The sequence below is a fragment of the Urocitellus parryii genome, chromosome 11 (genome assembly GCF_045843805.1).
Source record: "Urocitellus parryii isolate mUroPar1 chromosome 11, mUroPar1.hap1, whole genome shotgun sequence".
Classification (NCBI taxonomy): domain Eukaryota; kingdom Metazoa; phylum Chordata; class Mammalia; order Rodentia; family Sciuridae; genus Urocitellus; species Urocitellus parryii.
The window spans coordinates 55,686,641-55,710,727 of NC_135541.1; the positions used below are offsets into that span (position 1 = coordinate 55,686,641).

Here is a 24,087-nt window from a genome sequence, read left to right on the forward strand (position 1 = left end):
TCTAGGCCATTCAATTCTCCTGCTCTCTGGATGATCTTTTTCAGACCTGTTCCCTCCCCTAAAATTTCCAACCCCTCCTCAACTTCAGCTAATAAATGCATTTCATATTTTAGAAAGTAGAAACGATTAGCAGATGACTTTTAGTTGGTCTTCGTAATCCCCCATCTTACCTTTCTCTCTCCCCTATATGCCAATGTTCCTATTGATGCTATAGAAGAAGGACCTTTCTCTTCTTAGGGTTTACAACCCCATGTGAGCTCTAGATCCTATCTTCTCTAGTCTACTTAAGCACAAAGTGCTAGCAATTTTCCCCTTCATGTCATGTTTCATCTATTTTTCCTTCTTTAGAGTATCCATTAGTATAAAGACATGTTACGGTATCACCTCTTAAAAAATAAAATGTTCCTTTAACCCCTATATTCCCTCACCTGGTTACCACCAAATTACCATTTTTAAAGGAAACTCTTTTAAAAATATGTCTATAATCTTGGACCTTAGTTCTTCCCCAATTACTCTGTATCCCACTCTAATTGAGCCTACATCCCTACCACTTCACTATAAATTGTCTCAAGATCACCAAAAACAAATACATTCCCAAGTCAATGTCCAATCTCTAGTTTTCATTTTACTTAATCTACCCACATATTTCAGTCCGTTAAGCATTCCCTTCTTCAAACATCTGTTCATTTCCAAAATATTGGTCTGAGTTCTCTTTCTGAACACTGACTATCCTTGTCAGGCTGGTGCCTCTTGATTTCCCCCACCTCTGACTTGTAATGATGTGCAGCTTATTCTCCGACATTTTCTCTATGTGTATCCTTTCTGAAGCAATCTCACTCCATTCCATGACTTTCAGTGCCGTGCCTTCTACATACAAACCTTTCTCAAATTTAGATATCAAGCCAAGACCCTTTACCTGAGCCAGATTCATACATCCACCTGCCTAGTGAACAGTAACTTACAGTGTCTCAGATATCTCACACTCACTGTGGTCCAAAACCAAAACCCCTTCATTTGATCTCTAAGCCTGCGTTTTTCCACAAACCTATCTTAAGTACATGTTAATAGGACATCTTCCTAGCTATTTAGGCCAAAAACTTTTTAGTCAACTTTGATTCTTTATGTCAGCCCTGAATCTATCCATCAAAAAACTCTGTAAGCTCTACCTTTAAAATATATAAAACTCTGTAAGCTCTACCTTTAAAATATATATTGAATCCAATCACATCAAACTCTTTCCACCAATATCTCTTTCCTGAAATAAAAATTTCCAAGATTCTCCCCACTCTGGTGGTTTATTTTTCCCATAGGATTTCCTGTCAGATTGGGCTAGTTGCTCAAAACCTTGCAGGTTTCTCATCCTCCTCTGAATGATGGTCACTGTATGACTTTAGAACTTCTACATGGTTTGGTCCCACTGCTCCTCTGTCTTCATCTTCTATCACTGTTCCATTCCTTATTTTGGCTCTGGTCACATAATCTGAGACACACATACTCCAAGTATGCTTCTCCTTCATGCCTTCTGCATGTTTTTCCTCTCTAAAAAGCTATCAGGAGGAAGAGACCTTTTTTCCTAGTTTCTGCTCAAAAACCATCAGAGAGGTGTTTCCTGACTACCTCTCTAAGACAATTCCTTATCCCATGACCCTTGTGCCCCTTTCTCTTGGTAATTCCCTTATCATGTTTTGTGTTTATCCTGCTTAATGCCATGTGACATGATTTATTAGTGTATTAGTAATGTTATTTTCCCTTCTCCTGTTAGAATAACTTCTATGATAGCATGTCACTTGGTTGGTTCACTCTTGTGTTCTAGTTTGGCATCAAGTCAATTCCCCATGAATATTTTCAGAAAAAAAAAAATGAAAGCCCAAAGGCAAAACTCCCAATTTCAAAGAGAATGTCCAACATGAAAGCTGATAAACAACAGCAAAAACTAACCTTTCATCATACATTTTGTTGTAAGATTGAAATGAAGATAATGAGAAGGCAAATTGGGCCACATCATAATGCAAGCGCACCCCTAATATGCATAACCTTTAATATTCAGTCACACAGAACTGATGCTTGGTACAAGGCATGTGTTTGGGGTTTTAATCCTAGACCAGTTACTAACATCAAAAAATAAAGTAAAAAAAATTTTTTAAAAACTGTCCTCTCTTTTCTATCAGAAATAGAATTTCAGGCAGTTTGAGGAAAAAGAAAAAAAAAGTAAGATGACTTAAAATACTAGCACCTTTTATCTCTATTATATAATCATCTATAAATCTTATATTTTTAATTCCAAATATAAACCTTCAGTGATGTAGTAAACAGCCTTTAACATAGATATTTTGGGCTCATATACACTGGTTTTGCTTTTTAAATCATATAAAGAAATGCATTAATAAACACATAAGAAGAAAACTTCAGCAAAGCCAGCCCTCTACCGCAAGAAATGTGTTTCCATACTTGTAGCAAGGAGATGCTCTCTCCACGCACACAAACCCAAAGTAGCCTCGTCTGCCTCCAAGTCTGGAACCTTTTCGGTGCTTGAATTCACAGCAGGAGCTTAACCTGTTCACCTGCAAACCATTCAGGAAAAAGGTGAGGCTGAAAGGAAAACCATGGTGCCTTTTGGAAATAAACTGAAAGGTCTCTGGAATAAAAAAAAAAAAAAAAAGAAAGAAATGCATTAGTGAAAGCAACCATGAACCAACATCTTCCCAACCACATTTTTCTTTAGGTAAATACATTGTGTAATAAATCATCTTTTAATTTGAGAACAACTTAAATCACAAAAACACATTCTGTCACTTGGAATTTGTAATAGATGCTCAATACCTTATACAACTCCTCGATATACAATGATATCTAACATTATATGAGCACTTCTTATATTCTAGCACTATGCCTGATTATCTTAGTTTTGCTATTTCTCAACAATCACAAGAGGTGGGAATATTTCTATTGCTATTTCTAGATGAGGAAATTGAAGCTTAGAAGAGGTCGGTGATTTATTCTCTATCATGCAGTAAGTTGGAGAGTTAGTGATTAAAGATAAACATCTCCACAGAGTCCACGCCTGTCTCTTGTTATTTTGCCATCCCTCCCCCTTCCAGGCCAGGGATTGAATTCAGGGCTACTCTGTCACTGAGCTAATCTCCAACCCTTTTATTTTTATTTTGAGACAGAGTCTCCATAATTCGTCCATGCTAGCCTCAAACTTGGGATCATTGTGCCTTAGCCTCCAGAGTTGTCAGATGATACTTGTGCAGCAACATGCACAAATGCTCTTGATAAAGTACATAATGACAAAAGAACACTGTGAGGTCAATCAGATTTTTTAAAAGTTCACATTTTTAGTTGTGGCCTTAAATATCCTAATACATATGTGAATGACGCAGAGTTATTCCATCTGTGTTACTCAATTCTATTTGAATTTGAGACTTCTTTTTTCTCACCCACCCACTCACTGAAACATCCTACCAATTAATTAGAAACCAATGGCTGTGATTAATAGTCTTTAATCACCCAAATCTTTGTAATTCTCTTTGACAAAAATCCCACTCAAGAGACCCTAAACTTCAAGACCTACAGACCTTATTCTTTACAATCCTGCTTCTCATGAACAACAGAAGTTTTCAAACTTGAATATGGACCAGAATCACCTAGAAGACTTATTAAAACACAGACTGCTGATATTTACCCCAGAGTTTCTTAGTCAGCATTTCTAACAAGTTTCTAGTCAACTCGGATGCTGCTGGTTCCTGGGACTCCACTTTGAGAACCCTGATCCAGATACATGCTTGTATGTTTGTAAAAAAAACCATGAGAACTAAAGCTAGTATCGCTCATCTTGGTTTCTCTAGGTCCAAGAACAAGTATAAAGGAGGACTCCCAAAATAATTAATGAATCATTATTTGACCAACATCCTTCACAGTCACCTAGAAAAGCTGTGAGTGTACCACATTATACTCCTAAAATATTTCTAAGTCAGATGCACCTAGTCCTAAAAAAAAAAAAAAAAAAAAAAAAAAAAAAAAAAACTACTGAAAAAGTAATTCTGCCATTTACATTTAAGTATTTTTGATGTGAGATTAAATAAACTAGGGGGAAAACTGAAAAACTTAGCATGCTGGGAAGCTAAAACACAATAGGTTTAACAATCCATTTGTTTTAATAATAAGTAGACTCCTTAAGTGGTGACTAGAAAGCGAATTTGATTGCTTTCATTACAGAAACTTGACCCCCACATTCGTGTAACAGAATCCATTCTGCTGCAGCCTGTGCGCGTAACTCCTCAAGTACCCAGTGCAGGAAGAAAATATATATGCTCAGGAATATGCTGAGAACTGGCGCAGGAAATCCCTTCTGGACTGTCCCTCCACTTGATGCTCATGCAGCTGGAGAGCACACCCAGCTGTTATTCCATTTTGTTCTTTTTTTTCCCCCAAAATTTATTGAGGAAGAACTGACACCCTTTGCTTTTACTCTTTTGTATTTATTTTATAATTTTATAATTGAAATTTTAGTGACATCTCCCAATGCTGACTTGATTCATACCAGAAATCACAAAGTTTTGGTCCATGTCCCAGTTCTTCACTTACTACTTGGATGTCCTCGGGGAAGTTATATAACTTTGGTTTCAGAACTTTCACCTATAAAATGGGGATGGATGGGGTGATGGAGATCTCAGTTTACCTACTTTGCAGAGCAGACTTAAAGATGATGTAATGTACAATATTAGGAAGCACTTTATAATACTTACAAAACTTAGTTATTCATTATTTACCAACAGTGGATAGTGCTGTTATAGGCACTGAAAGAAAGCAAAAATATTAAAAATAAAAATATCAAATGTGGTCATCTCCTCCAAAAGTTATAATTCAGCAGGAGAGACAAAATTAATGTACCAAGCTTCTAGAGTGAGCTCACCAAATCCTCTCCCCTTAAAAATTTGTCTCTGGAAATGAACCAAAGTCTTAAAACCAACTGAGCAGCACTCATTCATAAAAAAATCACTGAACTTGAGGTAGAAACAGCAGAGAGTTGGAGGCATCATAGCCTGGGGCTGCTCTCATCCCCACTCTTGCCACTGTTTCATCACAGTAGCTCTAATTGGGGAGGGCAGCACATAAATAACCAGCAGTTTCCCTGTCAGTGGGGGCTGCCTTGATAGGGAGCAAAAGAGGGAAAAATCTCTTGGCCTGTGGCACTACCAGTAATAAGTAGCTATCTCGGAGGCAAGCTAACAGGGAAGGTCAGAGGTTCCCTGAGATTGGAGTTCTAATTAGGAATAGCAACATGCCAGTGGACCAACCAGAAATTTAACAGGGAGATACAGGCAATAAGGCAATCTTAGAAGCATTCAATAAGCTCTCCCATATCACCAGCGAACTGGAAGGAGCAGGAGTCCGAGTGGACCTGACCTATTCATTCATTCTCAGCCTACTTGGAGCTTAACTTATACAGAGAGGAAATAGAGACTGGTGGAAATAAAAGTTGGAGCAGACTTGGAAACTACTGGAACTTGAATGTCCTCCTGAGCCACTGAAATTGAAAACCACTCAGAACCTCAAGATGTGATATTATTTGGAAATAAGGTCTTCATAGATAAAATGAGTAAAGGAGTGAGATGAGATAATCCTGGCTTTCGGTTTTGCCCCAAATCCAATGACTGACATCCTTATAGAAAGAAAAGTATACAAAGAGTACACATGCAGAGATGTCCAAAGAAGGCCATGTCAAGACAGAAGCAGAGACTGGGCGGAGCTACATGTGACAAAGGAGGGCCAAGAATTATCAGGAGCCACCAAATCTTTCTTCCCCAGAGCTTGTCAGGGAGCAAGGACTTGCTAATACCTTCATTTGGGATTTCTGGTCTACAGACTTGTAAGACAATAAATTCTATTGTCATAAGCCACAATCTGAGAGACAGCTACAATCAGTCTTAGGAAACTAACACCCCTACCAACAGATCTCACCCCTACCAACAGAAGGGAGAGGGTATACTAACTCAAGGTGTTTGAGTCTAACCTCTTGCCAATCATTAATGAAATCAGAGACACCTTTGAGACCAAACTAAAAAATAAAAATAGAATTCTTAAAATTTGCAGTACCTATAATATACAATCTAAAATATCTTTTGTTCCAATAGACTTGTAAAACAACAGGAAAAGGACCCATAATCAGAAAAATATATAAAAGCAATAATAGCCACTCCTACGAATCCAATCAAGAATCACAATATACGCATATTCAAAATCTTTATATGTCCATAACAGCATTATTTTTAATAGCTCCAAAATGGAAACAATACAAATACTCTTAACTGGTAATTGCAACAGAAACTATGATATGTCCATGTGGTGACATATCGTCAGCTATACAATGAGCATAACTACTGGCACATCCAGTTGAAAAATCCCTCATCTGAAATGCTTTGGGACAAGAACTGTTTCAGATTTCAGAATTTTTTGCATTTTTAAATACTTGCAGAGACTTTAAATGTCTAAGAATCCCTAATCTGGAAATCTAAAATCCTAAAATGCTCCAAAATTCAAAATTGTACACGTCACTATACTAAAAATAAATGCATGTCTCTTAAAAATGGTATGCAAAGTGAGAGAAACAAGACACAAAATATTACCTATTGCATGATTACATTTATATAAAATGCCCAGAAGTCATTTGCAGAAAGAAAAATTTGTAAAGACAGAAAGCAGATCAGTGGTTTCAGGGGGCTGACTATGAGAGTAAGGACTCACTGCCCATGAGCACCCAGGGACTTTCTGACATGATGATGTTCTAAAATGAGCTTATAATAATGGCTGCAGTACTTATCCAAATTTCTAAAAACTATTGAGTGGCATGCTTATGAAGAACAAATTGCAAGGCATTTAATTTATACCTTGAAATCTAAAAAAAATCTTTAAAAATATCCATACATGATATCATGTCAAGGAAAAAGAAACAGATAGTCAATGAATAAAAAAGAAAAAACAATGTACCAAGAGCCATGGGCCACTGGGGTAGAGCAAAGTGGAAGTCCCCTGAGAAAGGTGCAAAGGCTCAACCTAAGTCTTAAAAATGGTTGAAATTTTAAGTTAAAAAGAAGGAAGGATAGTGCATCACTAACAAAGGAAACAGCACAAGACAAAAATTGTGTGGGGGACAGCCGAAGAGCTGTTTGCCAGGGGATAATGAGGACTTACAAATGAGTGAGATGGGATCACGTTATGAAAATACAAGGAAATGGGGCACAAAAGAAAGAGAGAGGAAAAAAAAAAGGACTTTGTTCATTGCCTTCACATGAACCCATGAGGCCAAGGTTGGTTTTATTCAAAAAGATAAATGCGGCAAGTAAAAATTCCTGTGAAGAAACTGTAGCATTTACAAGTAGCAAAAGTATTTTGTGACTGCATAGGTGATATAATAGGCAATCAGCTTGTGATTTGGAGTCTAAAATCTAACTACAAGAGGCATAATGAATTACTTTGAGAATAAAAGATGTACTTGCTGCATTCCTAAATAATTTTACTGTTATTTTTAATAGAAAAGCAAGACAAATTAACAAAATGCCCTATTTTAATGAGTTTACTGCTCTAAGCATATGCTAAAGGCCCTTATTTTTTAACAGAAATTTCTAAAAATGTATTCACATTTGACAGGTTCGTGCATAGCTTTGATTTGTAAAAAGGGCAGATTATTTTCAGTCCAACTAAACTGCTAAGATTGCTGAACCTCAAGACAACTCTAAACTGCCCAACTTTTCAATTTGAACAATTACTTTCCTGGCAATCAAAGGCAAGCTGATACAAAGTATTACATGGACAAGATTCAATTATTAGAGTCCACATTCCTTCCTATTATTCAAGACTGTCCAATGCCATAACAAAAAGTTCCAGTATCAATATGTATGCCAAATAATTCTGAGTGGGGTAACACCCTCTCCTCATGTAAACTGATTCTGTACCCTCATAGAGAGTACCAGAATGCTGTTCAGCCAACACTCATTTTTTTCATTTATATATACCACATTATCCAGCAGTCAAATAGGTATTATGTATACATTTTATTGAATAAAGTGTAATCTAGGACCCAGGAAAATGTTCTTGCTGTAATTTCCAACTTTAGATTATAACTAATTTCAGTAATTCCCCTAAATTAATAGCTGAAAGTTATACTTAAAAAACTAAATGTATGCATCTACGCCAAACTCATTCAGAGTTTCAAGTACCTCATATTATGAAAATATAGGAAACTTATTGTTACTGATAACAGCTAACTAAAGTAGTATAGAACTGACCCAGGTCTTGCACCTAGGCAGGGGCAGGGCCCTGCTTTTGACTGTACAGAACTGGATGTGGAACCTTGGGGAGCCAACTTGGAGCACCTCCTATTTTCCTCATCTATAGATGGAGTGAATGAACTCTGGAAGGCTATGGCAAAATGAGTCTACGTTAAATCACATTTCCACCAAATATGAAAAATGAGAAAAACAGTTTCTGGCATAATTGAGCATCATATTACATTTTAAGTCAAAACTAACATGCAAGCCTTTAGTCTTGTTTATTTGGGAAGTTTAAAACATGCAATTCCTAAATATGTAGTTATATCTTTAAGAGTTTGAATTTTGTCATTAATTCCATCAATTTCCTTTTGATTGTATGAGAGAAATCAGAAAAGCCAAAAGTAAAATTCCTATGTTTGTCCTGCACTCCCTAAATTCCTAAGTCTCTGACAAGACCCTGCAAATATAAATAGTCGCTTTAATTAGTAAAAATAGTATTACAATCTTAACAGAGTTTCTTAAGCAAAAAGTAACAGATACAATCCTGTAAACAATTTTCTTTTTCATTGTTTCTTCACTAAACCAAATACTGAAGAAAAACACTACAGTACAGCATGTGAAAACCAGGATATAAAAATTATCTTATTCTGATAAACATGAATTTATGACCAGATGAAAACAGAAATTTACTAAGAAGCCATTTAGCCAAATTTTGCACCAAGTTATTTAGGTGTGATTCACCCTGAAGTTTATTGGATTTGTGATTTTATCTCAACACACCTCTAAAGAACAAATTGCCAATCTGTTATTTTTCTCTTAGAATAATGTATGATATAATTCACTATGGCAAGCCAAATAGTTAACTTATAATTTGGGGCACAGCTTATTCGTGCAACATTTTAATGATCATACATCTCTATCCCAAAATTAATCTGTTACCGGGTTAAATCACTCCAAATTCCTTCTTCCACAATCTGCAGGAGTAATTGCTGCTTCAGTTTCAATCATGGAGCAGTAAATCTAGATTTACTTTTAGGCAGCTGGTTTATAAGTCCCTGGATATGCATAATTTCATAAAGTGATTGAAGTCATTTTGATATTATATCAACAACAGCTTATCTATAACATCAACCCCAAGCAATTAAAATATGCACGTTTCATGCGTACCATTTTCAAATAGTTTGCCTTTGTAGACGCAAAGGTTTTCCCCACCACAGTGCTGTTGATAAATTTTTATTTCATCTCGGAAATCTTGGTTGTCATAAGCTAGGTGCACATTTTTCCCCAAATAGATCATTGTAATAGCTGCATTACTATGCAGTGATGTTTTATGAATCCTTCCTGAAACCTAGAATAAACAGAAAAGAGGCTTATTAACTAATTACTTTCTAATCAGTTCTTTTTTTCACATGGCATTATAATATGAAGAACAGAAAAGGCTAGTTTTATATACCTAGTAAAGTGTCAATTCATACAATGCACAGAAAGTCAAGCCCATTAAAAAAAAATCCCTCTAAACAACTATCAAATATGATTTTGCCTTTACATTTTGTAAACACTGGGAATTTGGACAAAATTTGTCATTTTATTATTGTATGTTTGCATATGTGTTATATATAGTAAATATGTCAATGATGCTAAGAGGAGATTACTTTTGATTTTTTAAACTAATTGTTAAAAATTCAAACAAATGAATAAATATTGATGCCATCATTTTGCCCTAATCCAAATTGACATTGATTAGGATTTAGCAATAGTGCTTATAATTGAATCTATCTTACAACTGGGCAGTGACAATACATCATTTCTGGGTTTTAACCATCTGAGAGGGGCATGCTCACGTTGATTCCTTCTGTGGTCACTGAGGATTAGGCATCTCATATTTTCTGTGGCTAGAATTAGCCACTCTCACAGGGGCATACAGTTCCATGAAAAAATAACATTACTAATATTAGCCTTAATATCAAAACAATATATCCAACAAATTTTTTAAATACCTCATAAAACTATTGAATAAGGCAATCAATTTAAATTCTTTATAAAATATGCAATTAATGTACATGCCAGAGATTTTTGAAATGTCCTAGGCATTCCTTCCTATATAATATTCTGAAGTGTGTTCATGAGTGTGAACACAGAGTGTCCGCCTAACCTCTAAAAGGAGAAGGCAGAAAGGGAGAAAAATAGGAATGGATGAGAGGGCTGAGACTGAGATGGCTTAGTAAGAACAGAATAGGTCTCTAATTGTGCATGGGCCAGGCTTTTTCACCTTTCTGAAATAAACTTTTAGCTAAATGAAAAGTATAAAAGAAATTTTTAGTTAAACAGAAAATGTGGTGAGACAAACTTTTTCAGCAGATGCAAGGCAATTATCTGAGTTTGAACTCATTAAATTAGTTATATATGGGAAGCATTCTTTTTTTTTTTAAGAATAAGCTGCAACAAAACCTTTCTGAAGGAACTACTGAAATATTTCCATCGCCAAAGCCATCAACACTTCTACCTCAGAGAATATTTTTCTGTTCAATTCTATTTCTCTGAAGCAAAAACCAGAGAAAATAAATCTGATGAAATGAAATTCTGCAAATGACGGTCTGAGAAGAATAAATGTTGGGGGAAAGTCCGAGGTTGAAAACTATTCAGGCAAATTGTCTTGCCTGCACTTATGCAGAGCTCCCATATATAGAGAGATAATCAACAGAAATATTTCAGGGACATCAAAAGTCATGAAGGCAAATGGGCAAACTGGATATAATGCTTTGCAGATTAGAAGCAGTTCCCTGAATTCCAGTCAAAAGCAGAGGCATGATGGCAAGCCCGGCTCCTACTTGCAAAATCATAATCCCATGTTTCTGCTTCCCAAGCAGCTGGGTTGGGGGTGGGCAGGGGATGTCGATACTGTGACCTGCACATGTGCAGCCCACCACACAATCAGCACACTTATGGCAAATCTACTCCTCAAGCTCCCGCTACAACATTTAATGAAGTGACTGATTAAATAATAGCATCCCTTTTCTGTTAAGCAATACTTTCTGAAATGGCATGAATTTAGAGAGAGCTCCTCTGAGCTTCTGGGAGATAAGCACACTATAAATACAAGGTTATAGTGGCATTAGCGTGAGAGGAAGGCCTGCTTCTTACATAAGAAATGAGAAACTGGAGGGAGAGACTTTTAAAAATGAAATAAATGGCAGCCTTTCACGCTTTTCATTCCTTCTTAGTCATAATTTTTTTCTGCTGAAGTATATTTCTGATAGCAACATCTCTGTCCTCTTGTGTCTAGTTACTTCATCCTCTTTTTAAAAAATATTCTCCAATTATTATCACCGAGTAAACTTTTCTGTGTCCTAACAGGAGGCCCAAGCCACAGCTTGTGATTTAGTACATATACTAGGAAACAAACCATTGTCCCTTTTAATTGACTAAATTACCTCTGTATTTACCATCTTCCAAGGTTATAATAACCCCCCAGACTGATAAAACTTTAACAAGGTTCCATGGCCTTTCCTGCTGTCCTCAAATAACTACCAAAACCTTTCATGAAAATCCAGTTCCATTTCAAGGAGCAAGGTCTCATAGCCCTGCACAACCAAGGCTTATCTTTCTTACTTCATTCACCAGTTGATTAAGACTTTCCTTTTATTTTCTTTCAAATTTCTGAGGCAAGTACAATGTGACAAATCACAGGTCCAGGGAATAGTTCACCAGTCAGCCATTACATATTTGCAATATTTAGCATTTGATTGATGTACTAAGCTATAACTGTAATCTCTTTTATCCCTGTCCTGACCTGTGTGAAGTATCTAAGAAGAGACTGTATTGGTGTCAAAGTACCTGTTGTAATTGAGAGTACTGGGCAACAACTCTTCTCCACCCATTTAAACAAACCCTAGTGAACCTGAAACATAAAGTCTTAGGCCACTGCAATAGATTCTTAAGTAGTAGGGTCCACTGAATGTGTCATCCAAAGAGAAACACAGGGCCAGGTTCAGTGGTGCACACCTGTAATCCCAGAGGCTCAGGGAGGCTGAGGCAGGAGGATCGAGAGTTCAAATCCAGCCTCAGCAAAACCAAGGTACTAAACAACTTGGCAAAACCCTATCTCTAAATAACACACACACACACACACACACACACACACACACACATAAATAAATAAATAAATAAATAAATAAATAAATAAATAAAACAGGGCTGGGGATGTGGTTCAGTGGTTGGGTGCCCTTCAGTTCCATCCCCAGTACCACTCCGCCCACACAAAAACAAAAAAGCAAAGTGGTACACAGTGACTGATTATTATGCTTGAGGGAAAAAACAGGCAGAAATATGAATTGTTTCAGGAACACTGGAATATATGGTTACCCTACTGATAGTCTCCCCACTCCAATCACATATCCCTCAAATATTTGCCCCCTGTTGGATATCGGATCTATTGATCCTCAATAAATCATGTGACTCTCCTGCTTAAATTTCATTAACAATTCCCAATATCTGCATAATAAATTCCAACATTCCTCAAACATAAAATGTCTTACATTCTCTAGCTCTTGCTATCCCTTGATGCAATTTCTTGTTTTACATTTAAAGGTCCAGTAAGTGACCTGATTGTAGTGGTCCAAACAGTATCAACCTGTTTTTAATTTCTAAGCCTCAATCACTATATGAGTCACATGATATCAAAACTATTTCCTTACATTCCTCAGAGGGATAGGGTGACATCTTATCCATCTTAATGCCCCCAGTGAGGACCTGGATGTAGAAATGAAACAATGAGTTATTCCACCTTCTCCCCTTTGCTGATAAAAAAAAGCTACAATACATTGGAACACAGTAGTAATCAGAACGTGAAAACTGACTTAAGTGTTCTGTTCATTCAAACACCAACTTTGGGGGCTCATCCTTGATAAAAGATTGATACAAAAAATCTGGCTCTTGCTTTTGATAAGGAAGACTGAGACTCTGACCCTCTTAGTAAAGATTCTACCCTTGAACTCCAACCATTGCTGTGGCACCCAGAACCATATTTGGTCTCTCTTCTACTCCAGGGCATTGTTCACAGGGTCAGTACTAACACTGTCTGGCCAGTGGCTTTTTAACTGCTTTTCAAGTCCTGGTTGATTGTATAGTTACTAAACTACAATGTTAATTTTAAGCAAAAACATTGTTTAAAAGAAAATGTCTAAAATGAATCAAGCCTACTATGAAGTATGTTGAGTTATCATATATTGAAATGATGCTATTTTCCTTTCTCACAGTCAAATCTGGAGCAACTGGTGAGAAAAACCAAGAATAAAAAATGCCAAGATAATACACTGACTATAATGGAAACTGAAAAAAAGATTTTAAAATTGAGTCAAAGGAATATGCAATTTTTCTAACAAAGCCTTAGCTTTGTTAGGTTTTATTGTTGGAGAAAGAGGATCTATATCTGAAAGTCATCCCTGATTTCCAAGATATTTGCTCAAGGTGAAAAGGATAAGAGTTTAATTTTTCACATGGACTTATTGGTAATAAATACACTGGATGTGTATTCAAGTTTCACATGAACTTATTGGTAATAAATACACTGGATGAAATGTAAGCAAAATCAAATGGCTATCCTCAATGTCCTTAAAAATCCAGAATTTAGGAACAAGAAAAGTTCATGCGTATCTATGAGTATCTATAGTAAGGGATGCCAGAGAAGTACCAATATCCTTTAGAAAAGGAAAAGGTAGAATTATTTTATGATGTACAAACTGGAGAGCAAAGGCCTTTGAGGTCTAGGAAGGTGGATGTCATTACACATCTTTCAGGTACTCACAGAAAATATGAGAAAAAGAATATTTGCCTTCCTAATATAAATATCAAGCTGGGCATTGTGGTGCACACTTGTAATCCCAGTGACTGGTAGGGTGGGGTGGGCTGAGGCAGGAGGATCCCAAATTCAAAGCCAGCCACCAGCCTCAGCAACTTAGAGGCCCTAAGCAATTCAGTGAGATCCTGTCTCAAATGAAAAGGGCTGGGAATGTGGCTCAGTGGTAATGAACCCTTGGTTCAGTCCCCAGTACCAAAATAAAAAAGAAAGAAAGAAAAGAAATATCAGTAAGAGAGCCAGCTGCTCTCTGTGAGAAAGAAATGCCTGACAAATGACAATTAACTTCTTCAGAGATTTGAAGGGGAAAGTCTCCTAAATGAGTTCCATATCATTTGGATGTAAGGAATACAAATATCAGCTTGCTGAACTGTATGCTTAACCTTTGATAATAAATTCTGTGACCTCGGAAAGGTTATCTAAATTGTTTTTGCTTTAGTTGCCTCATCTCGGAAATGGAGATATTCTTTCTTAGATTTACTGTGTGCATTAGATAGAAAATTTCTGTTAAAAACTAAGCAAAATTCCTACCATATACTAAAGGCCTACTAATTATAGGTGTAATCATTATTGTCATTATTAAACATAAAATTTCAGATTTTATTAAGAGTTAACAAAAAGCAAACACATGACAGCAGGTAATCAAATGAGAAAAAATAATAAATTTGAAAGTGGGTGAATTTCTAGCGCATAAGTTAAAAAACAAAAAAAGCATAATGTGGGGAATGGCAGTTGAAAACAGAGAGTAATTCAGGCTGGCCTGGATAGCAGTAGGGGAGAAGGCAGGAAAAGAGGCCAGAATCCAAGAGGCCTTGAATGCCAATGGATTGAGCATGACTTCTTATTCTGACATTTTGGAATCTGGGCCCTCAGTGACCTAGGGAAGATTTCCCACCAGTGTTAAGCACTTTTTAGGGATATTAAAGGACTTTCATTTGCAAACTAACCAACCCAGAGTCCACATCTGCCACCCCGACTTCCTCTATCAGGCATACTGGAGCCAATAGTTTGCCATAATCACTCAGGGCCAGGTAACAGACAACTTGGGGAGACCCCACACCCCAGAGCTTTCTGAAATTATTCATCCAAATCCAAGACTGTATACATAGTCTTGTCCATTCCTTCTTAAAGAAATCACAATAAAGGCTCTTGCCTACATTTGCCTCCTTACTCCCTCTGCTTTCTTATCTATACTACTGCTTTCTATGTATCCCTGCATGGTGTAGGGTTTTAATTAAACTTGATTGAAACACAGTGTCTGGACAGGGGGTCAAATAGGTACCTGACTAAAGCATGTGGGTGTCAGCATCTTGGAAAGTGAGAGTAAGGAACTGTCTTTTCAATGGCAATCATCTCTCATCTATATAGTCTCACCATAAATGAACATAAATGACTCTCTCTCTCTCTCCCCCCCCTCTCTCTCTCTCTCTCTCTCTCTCACACACACACACACACACACACACACTCCTCATGCCCCCCACCTCTTCTGTATTTTAAAACAGCCAGGAGGAATCTAGCTGCTTTCTTTAGCAAAGGACAGCTAGTGAATATTTTAAGCAGGGGAGGAGCACATCATTCCAGAAAATTTCATTTAGCATCATTATGAAAAATCTATTAAAATTGAAAGGGCGTGTTGATTATTTATTTTTCCTCTTCTGGACTTTTTTTTTTTTTTGTACCAGGGATTTAACCACTGAACCACATTTTCAGATCTTTTTTTATATTTTATTTAGAGACAAGGTTTCACTGAGTTGCATAGGGCCTTGCTAAGTTGGTAAGGCTAGCTTTGAACTCACCATCCTCCTACCTCAGCCTCCCTAGCTTCTGGGATCACAGGCATGCACCACCACACCGGTCTCTTCCTTGACCTTCACCTAACTTTAGTTCTGTCTGCTAACTTCCTACTCAAACCCCATTTCAAATACTGCCTACCCTCTGAGGCATTCTCCAATCTCTATCAGAACTAATATTCCTTCCTCTGTGTTCTCATTGTGCCAAATGATGATGGTGCACATCACAATGTATCATGGTTAGATGCATACATTTCTGTCTCCCTTACTCAATTGCAATCTGTCTGAAGACAAGGATTTAGGCTTATTGATAACTTTAGCACTGAGGATAGTGTTGTTCATAATCAATAAGAGCATAACTGAGCTATTTGTTGATTTAGAGGCAAGACATAAGTATATAGATCATTGTGATAATTACATTGAGAGTTCTTTAGTAAGCCCCTAAACTACAGATGTAACAATGAGAATGGAAAAGTATTTATCAATACTTGAGCCATTGTAAAGGTCACATCTAGAGCTGTGCAGCAGTCATTTGCTCCATTTAGCTAAAGGGCATTTGAAAGGTGGCTCATTCAATGAGATGTGCTGTCAGTTAAAATACTCCTTGAATTTCAAAGTCATAGTATAAAAATGTAAATTAACTTCTTAAAACATTTCACTTATCAAGTACAATATATTATTAAGATTATTTCATGTTACTCTTTACCTTTTTCAATGCAGTGAGTAAAAATTGTTTATGTGGCTTGCATTAAATTTCTATTGGACAACTCCGATCTAGAGGACTCAGCAATTAACTGGCTGTGTGTGATGTAGAGGGAAGAAGTTCTAGATTTTGAGACCAAATTACTAGAGAAAAGGTTGTGCTTAAGAGAAATAAGGCAATTAAATGGAGAAGCTGGTTTAAGTTGCCACAATGCTGAATGTGAGGGGCAGCAGGACCTATCCATCCGGCACCTGTAATTGCACAGGGCTCATTTAGAGAAAGGAAGTGGAGAAAAGACTTCAATGAGACATGAGGAAAGGTCCAGACTAACATTCTCAGAAAAGTTCTTTGCCTTCATATATATATATATATATATATATATATATATATATATATATATATATCATACATATATAAAAAACAAGTTTTATTATTTTATTATTTTAGTATTTTTAATTGACACACAATCATAAAAGTTCTTATTTTAAAACCTATATCCTCACATTTAGAGAAGCTATTTTGGGGTCTATCCATCCACCTTTTTATTAGACTTTTGTATAGAGTAGGTAACCAGTAAGGTCAGGCTCTCTCAATCCTGAGGGGAACAAAAAAATCTAGAGGTGAGTAAAGTTAAACCTCAGAGCACAATCTAACTAGGATCGTAGATCCTGCAAATACTATATAAAGCTCTGAAGGTGCTAGAACAATACAGGGCAAAGCAACAGGGCGCGAAGACAACTTGCTGGATAGTGCAAGCCATATTTCATTGTCTTTTACCTCTTTCTTCCCTTCCTTCTTAAGAGCATTTGAAGGACACTTTTGGTGGGCACTAGTCACAGAAGGAAAGAATGACTTTAATGCATAGGTTAGCCATGAGAGTCATCCCACCTTAGATGACTCTTATCTACATCTAAATTAAAAAGCTCTTGTGTACTTAAGTAAAAATGCATGACTCTCCCCACTGGACAGATTAATTCTCTACCCTTGCCTCAAGGACCTGGGGCCAAAGACAAATGCAGGAGACACACGGAAAACTATTGAAACCACATAAATAAATGGCTACATTTTGAATAGAAAAACAAATGTCAAGTTTGATGCTTGTACTGATGGCCACACTTAGGCCTAAAGAGAGATTCTAAAGGAGTAAGGCAAGAATTAAAAGGTAATAGCAAAGAACCATGAGAACAGAGTGGCTGGAAGACAAGAGAGGAGAGTTTCAAGGAGGAAATGATAGCAAAAAAATTGCCACTATCAAAGAAAAATCCAGATTAAGAATAAATGTGAACTAAGATGGGGGAAGTAAATCTAAATATACCATGAAACAAAATAAATGTAATGGGACTAAAATCATCAATGGAACAGAGATTCTCAGATTGGATTAAACAGAAGCCACCCACATGCTGCATTAATATATTTAAATCCTGAAGGTTTTTTGTTTTGTTTTTTTGGTACTGGGTTCTGAACCTAAGGGTACTTTCCACTGAGCTACATCCCCAGACCATTTTTATTTTTATTTTTATTTTTTTATTTTGAGACAGGATCTTTCTAAGTTGTTTAGGGCCTCACTAAGTTGCTAATGCTGGCCTTGAACTTGCAATCCTTCTGCCTTAAGGATTTTGTCTTTAAGAAGACAAAAGGTAAGTGATAAAAAGGATTATTTTTAATGATATGGGATTCATTTCAACAGTAAGATTAAAAAAAAATCCTAAATCATTTGAAAGCATATAAGAGGTATTCCAAACATTTACAAAAGAGAAATTGGCATAATTACAAGGTGAAATGGACAAATTCATAGTTATAGTGAACAGATTATCATTATAGCTCAGGAACTGAGAGAGCAATCATATAAAAAAATCTAAGGATATAAAAATATGAAAAACACTATTAATATGTATCTTTTAGACGTTTAGAGAACCCTCCTCCCAAAATTTAAGGAATCCTATCCTTTCCAAAAACTGAATATAAACTAGCCCACAAAGCCTGTCTCCACAAATAACCAAATAATTAAAATCTCACAGAACAAGAATAAGATACTTTTTAAAATTAACATTCAGTGAACACATAAGAGTTTTTAGAATTGAAATGGGGCAGCAGAAAAAAAAATCTCAGAAGAATGCATGGGAGATAAAATTGAAGTCTCTCAGAAAGTAAAACAAAAGGATAATGAAGTAGGCAGAAGAGAAAAGCTAAAAATATTAGAGCACCAGTCTCGAAGTTTCAACATTGCCATAATAGAGATTCCAAAGACAAAACACAGAGGTTTAGAAACAAAACAAAACAAAAAAACAACCTGAGACTGAAGGCCTGTAACTGGAGAGACAGGATAAAGTCTGTCAGAGCCAAGATTCCTACTGACCCATGCTGTGCTTCAAGCCTGAACGCAGAGCCCCAGGGGAACTGAGCTCAGATGTTGGTGTGTGCTTCCCTCATTATGACCATCAGCTAGAGAAATTGTTGCTCTCTCTTTGGTGTCCGGCTCCAGAAGCCAAGCACTGATCACATTCTTGCTGGACATCTGTGTCTGGCCCACACTAAGCCCTCAGCAGATACCCTGATTCTGGTCAGCCCTTGTTTCTCAGGCAGGACACACTCACGTCCTGCCAAACCCAGGCTCTGACTCAATGATTCTTTTCAGCTTATTTTCTCCTGGAAATATTGTCCTTTTATTACAAAGCTGGGTTTGAGCTTATGTCTGACGTGTCATGTGCAGAAATGACAGAACATTAAAGAAAAGCAGAGACAGAGGAAACAGAGGTCAGTGTAGTGGTTATTCTAGGAAGGAGTAGGGGATGTGATGGGGCAGGAAATGGGAGCTTAAGACTAATGTGATAATAAATTTCTACTTCATTAAAAAAGTGGTATATATGTGGGTGTTTGGTTATTATTTAACTTGCACATACAGTTTTAAAGCATTCTAATTTAAATTTTTTTAATTAGTTATACATGACAGTAAAATGAATTTATGCACTTTTATATATCAGATATAGATGGGACAATTTATATATTTGTTTGTTTGTTTGTTTGTTTTTTATTTAGTTTTGGTACTGGGGATTGAACCCAGGGGCACTTTTCCACTGAACCACCTCCCCAGCCCTTTTTTAAAATTTATTATTTTGAGACAGGGTCTTGCTAAGTTGCTTATGGTCCTCGATAAGTTGCTGAAGCTGCTTCCACCTCCCCAGCCACTGGGATTATAGGCATGCATCACTACACCCAGAAAACTTGAATTTTTTCAAGTGTGACCAGGCAGAATTTATCCAAGACATGTAATGCAACATCAGAAAATAAAATGTAGCCACTCAAGTACTTGAAGAAGGTAAGAAAGTAACTGTTTTTTTTTTTTTTTTTTTTTTGCTAAGTGAGGGTCACATTCCTCAAGGAGTATGTTCATTGGCCTGGGGGAAACCAATGCCAGAATGCAGTGTAAGAAAGGAAAGGAAAATAGTAGATGTGGTAGAAGCTGTTATAGTTCCAATACTCATCGCCCCTCTCTGCAAGAGGATGATGCTCTCATTCCAAGGCTGCTCGACTTGGCTAAGGACTTGCTTTGACATTGGAATTCTAGAGTGACTCCTCAGTCTGAGCTATTCCTTCACCTGAGTCTCAGAACTGCAGCTGACCAGTAGAGATGATCATGAGAGGAAAAAATCAAACTTTGTTGTCAGAAGGTGGAGTTGATTGTTAGACTAAGATACAGTGAATTACTCTTCCGTGAACTTTGCAGAGAAAGAAAGGAGAAAACATAAGTCTAAGGTTACAGCCTGTGAGGAAAGGATTTGATTACCCTATGTAAGGCTAGGACTGTTGAGAAGCAGGGATTAATATTAAAGGCTAAAAAAAAAAAACAAATTAGAGAGGAGGAAGGCATACCCTAGGCCACAGAAGAGTCAAAGATCAAGGACACAAGATGAAGGGTGGTCTTCATGGATGAGAGGTATCTGTCAAAAACAGTAGCAAAGGGAGAGAATTGATAAAAATCAAGTTGAATGGAGAAAATGCTAGCAAGCAAGAAGAAAGAAGACCCCAGTCTTTTGAGAAGGCCAGAGGTGAGAACAGCTGCTGCTAGTGATATGTGGACATGGGGCCAAGAAGGCATTTGAAAGTAAGCGTGACTTTGAAGAGCCAGAATAGTCTGTGTGCATGTTGATATTTCCCTCCCTGAGGCTCAGTCAGTGAAATCTGACCCAGCCATCTGCTGATAAACACAAAAATTATATGTAACTAATACTGGTTGTATATTTACATAAAGAAGATGAAGAGAACTTTTTGTCTTCTCACTAGCCCTTATCTGTACAGACTTAATTGTTCTTTATTAGTACTTTCAGGAATTGAGTACCCCAAACTACAATATTTAAAAAAAAAAACACTAAGAGAAATTTATTTCTCAGCATTACACACTCATTTGGCATTAAGTGGTTAAAAACAAAATTTGATAAGGTATATCACATTTTCCAGGTATATTTAAGTCCCTGAATTTTCACAAATGAAATGTTAAGATACTTTAAATCAGCAAATTAAGGGAAATAAATAATTTGGAAATTGGGGTAATTCAAGCTAAAATTGACCACAAAACTTACTGAGATTTCTATCATCAATTATGCTGAATTAGTCACTCTACAAAGCTACCCAAATCTTTAGTTTCAGATTCACTGAAGCTTACAAATTCACTTATGAAAATCATTACATTTCTCACTGGACTGTTGTACACCTGTCATCCCAGGCACTTTGGAAGGCTGAGGTAGGAGGATAGCAAGTTCAAGGCCAATCTCAGCCATTTAGTGAGACTCTGTCTCAAAATAAAAAAATAAATAAATAAAAAGGGCTGGGATGTAACTCATTAGTAAAGCTCTTCTGGGTTCAAAACCTAATACCAAAAAAATTACAAGAAGCAAATCATTGCATTTCTTAATGCAAGGCATCTTAAGTATGATCCCCCCAAATTTTTCAACTACAAATCAAACTTTGTGCAAAGTAATTTGTGTTAAATTAACAAAAGACAAATTCATCCCATAATCACCCTGGGAAAGAGAGGTTCCAAGCCATTCGGAGCAGTAACTGGACGAAATCTCCTCCTCCATGTTTCAGATCTATTATCCCTTGTGACTTTTCCATCTCGGGGAGGAGGTAGAGGAGGAACAGGCATCACGTAACTGTTAATGCGTGGAAATTGATATGGATTCATTCTTTGTGAATTGTTCATGGAGTTCCTGAACTTCATCATTGCCTTCTTGCCCTGTAATCAAATTTCATGACGTAAGAACCAATGAAACAGAAGTGGTGACCCAATTAAACCAAAATTAACAAGAGCAGTCTGTATTAATGACAACGTATACAAAAACAACTGGTATCCGTAGACAAACCCAAAATGCACCAGTCTGCAGAAAATTGCATTTATATGCAATTATAGTATCCAGAGCAAATTAAATATTCACAATTTCTAAACTTGTGTAATATAGTTTTAAGCCAACATAAAATGATGACGTTTTTATAGTACTCTTGGATTTTTCCTCAATAATCCATTAAATCTCTAGGACTCTAGTAGAGTCAAACAATTTAAAACTAAAAAGTCTATAGGATTATACTTTGAAACAGGTTTGGATATTAGACTTGGCAATAGGGAGTTAATGTTTTTTTTACAAGTTTTGACTTCCCCTATTCAGATAGAAGGATATCCAAGGCAATCTCATACATTCTTTAGATTATTTCAAACATTGTGTGAAGGGCAAGTTTGACTATTTATCAAAGTTTTAAAGGTGCATACTCTTTGGCCTAGAAATTCAATTGGTAGCAATCAATCCTACACAGGCAACTACACAAGTACACTAATGTAAATTTTTATGAGGTACAACATATACACTTATATAGCTACAGTATAAATTTAGCTGAATCATCAAAAAAAGTAACATTCCAATAGGAAAATATTTAAATTTGGCTTTGTTTGTGCAATAGATTCTTACCAGACTATTGAAAAAATGTGAATTTATTTATCCTAGCATAAAAGAGTCCATGCAGTATGAGCAGCTATTTTGCTTAAATAATTTATATGTGGGTTTTGACTATAAGCAAGAATAACTGAAAGAACCTGAGTTACCTATCCCAATTTATAACAATGTATTTGTTTTTATAATTATTTGTATTTAAATAGTACAAATTTATATTGCATTTACATTTTTTAAATTTCTAATTAATTTTAAGCCGATTTAGTTCTTACTTTGAGACATTTAGTAGTAAGAAGCTATTTTTAAGAAAGGGAAATTATTCTGCAGACAGTTTTTCATTGCTAAAAAAGTAAAAACAGGTTAAATAAAGGCAGGTGTAGTCCTAATTTTGATTAAAAAGAGCATTTATGTGAACAGAAGGGATTTAAATAGGTATTCACAAAGCAATTTACTATTGCTAGAATGGTTGGTATTTCATTGTTATGTTCTTATTTTTCTTTTCTCCCATATTCCATTTTTTCTGTAATGAACTGCATTTAGTGTGGAATAACAAAAATAAGTGAAAGTAATAAGAAGAATAAAATCAATTAATCTAGAATTTTGGAGTTTGGAGATTTTTAAAAAATGATACTCTGACTAGGTCAATTGTATGTCTTGTTTGGAAATGGGTTAATGATTTTTTTTAATTAAGATGTTTTTAATTTTACTTTTGTTTATTTGTTTGTTTTAGCTCAAAGCATCTTGGACAACTTTTCATGCCATTACAGATAATTTACTGTCATTTTTTAATGTACCTTAATATACTATGACATTTTTAAACAATATATAAATACTTGTTTCTTTCAATTGCTCACTGTTAAAAATATAACAGTAAAAAAATATTCCTGATTCTATTTCTTTGCACATGTGGTATTCCTTGAATAAATTCCTATATGTTAAACTGCTTGAGTATGTTCATATAAAATGGTGATAGATATTCCCAGTATTACCTTTACAAATAGTTGTTCCAATTTCTTCTCCTACCAACAGTGTAAGAGAAACTCTCATTTGGAGGCTATTCATTTTTAATAAAGAAATTACTTTTACTTAGTATCACTGCAACCAATCTAATTTTGACCAAATCACTTTTGCCTAAGTTAAAGACCTTCACTCCTGGTATTATGCAAAGTTCAACCTGCTTTTATCTGTTGTACCTTCAAATACTTCCCACATGCATATCCTTTATTCTTTAAAAAATTAATAAGAATTTATTAGATGCTCATTACATACTTAGTAATCATACAGATTGCTACCATGTTGTTTGATTTTATATTAAAACATTTTCACCATCAATATCACTTGGAAAATATAAACATGTCTTTTCACACTATATTTCACTTATGAACATTAGACTATGAAACTCTAATAAATTACTTTTGTCAGCCTTGTTAACTGATATAACATCAATTTCTAGACCAGGACCTAGCCCATAGTAAATATTTACTGAATGAAAAGTGAGGTTAGCTAATTGAAACTAACATGGAATTGA

General features: G+C 36.0%; 1 protein-coding gene across 1 annotated transcript in view; it reads right to left on the reverse strand.

Moving 5' to 3' along the window:
* The window catches only part of Erich3 (glutamate rich 3), a 73,234-nt gene that overhangs the window by 37,098 nt on the left and 12,049 nt on the right, over window positions 1-24,087 (reverse strand). Inside the window, exons 5-7 of the mRNA XM_026409546.2 lie at window positions 21,638-21,853; window positions 9,441-9,621; window positions 2,449-2,635 (exon numbers count right to left, since the gene is read on the reverse strand). Of these exons, the coding sequence (XP_026265331.2) occupies window positions 2,449-2,635; window positions 9,441-9,621; window positions 21,638-21,853 (584 nt within the window). The remainder of the gene's footprint in view (window positions 1-2,448; window positions 2,636-9,440; window positions 9,622-21,637; window positions 21,854-24,087) is intronic.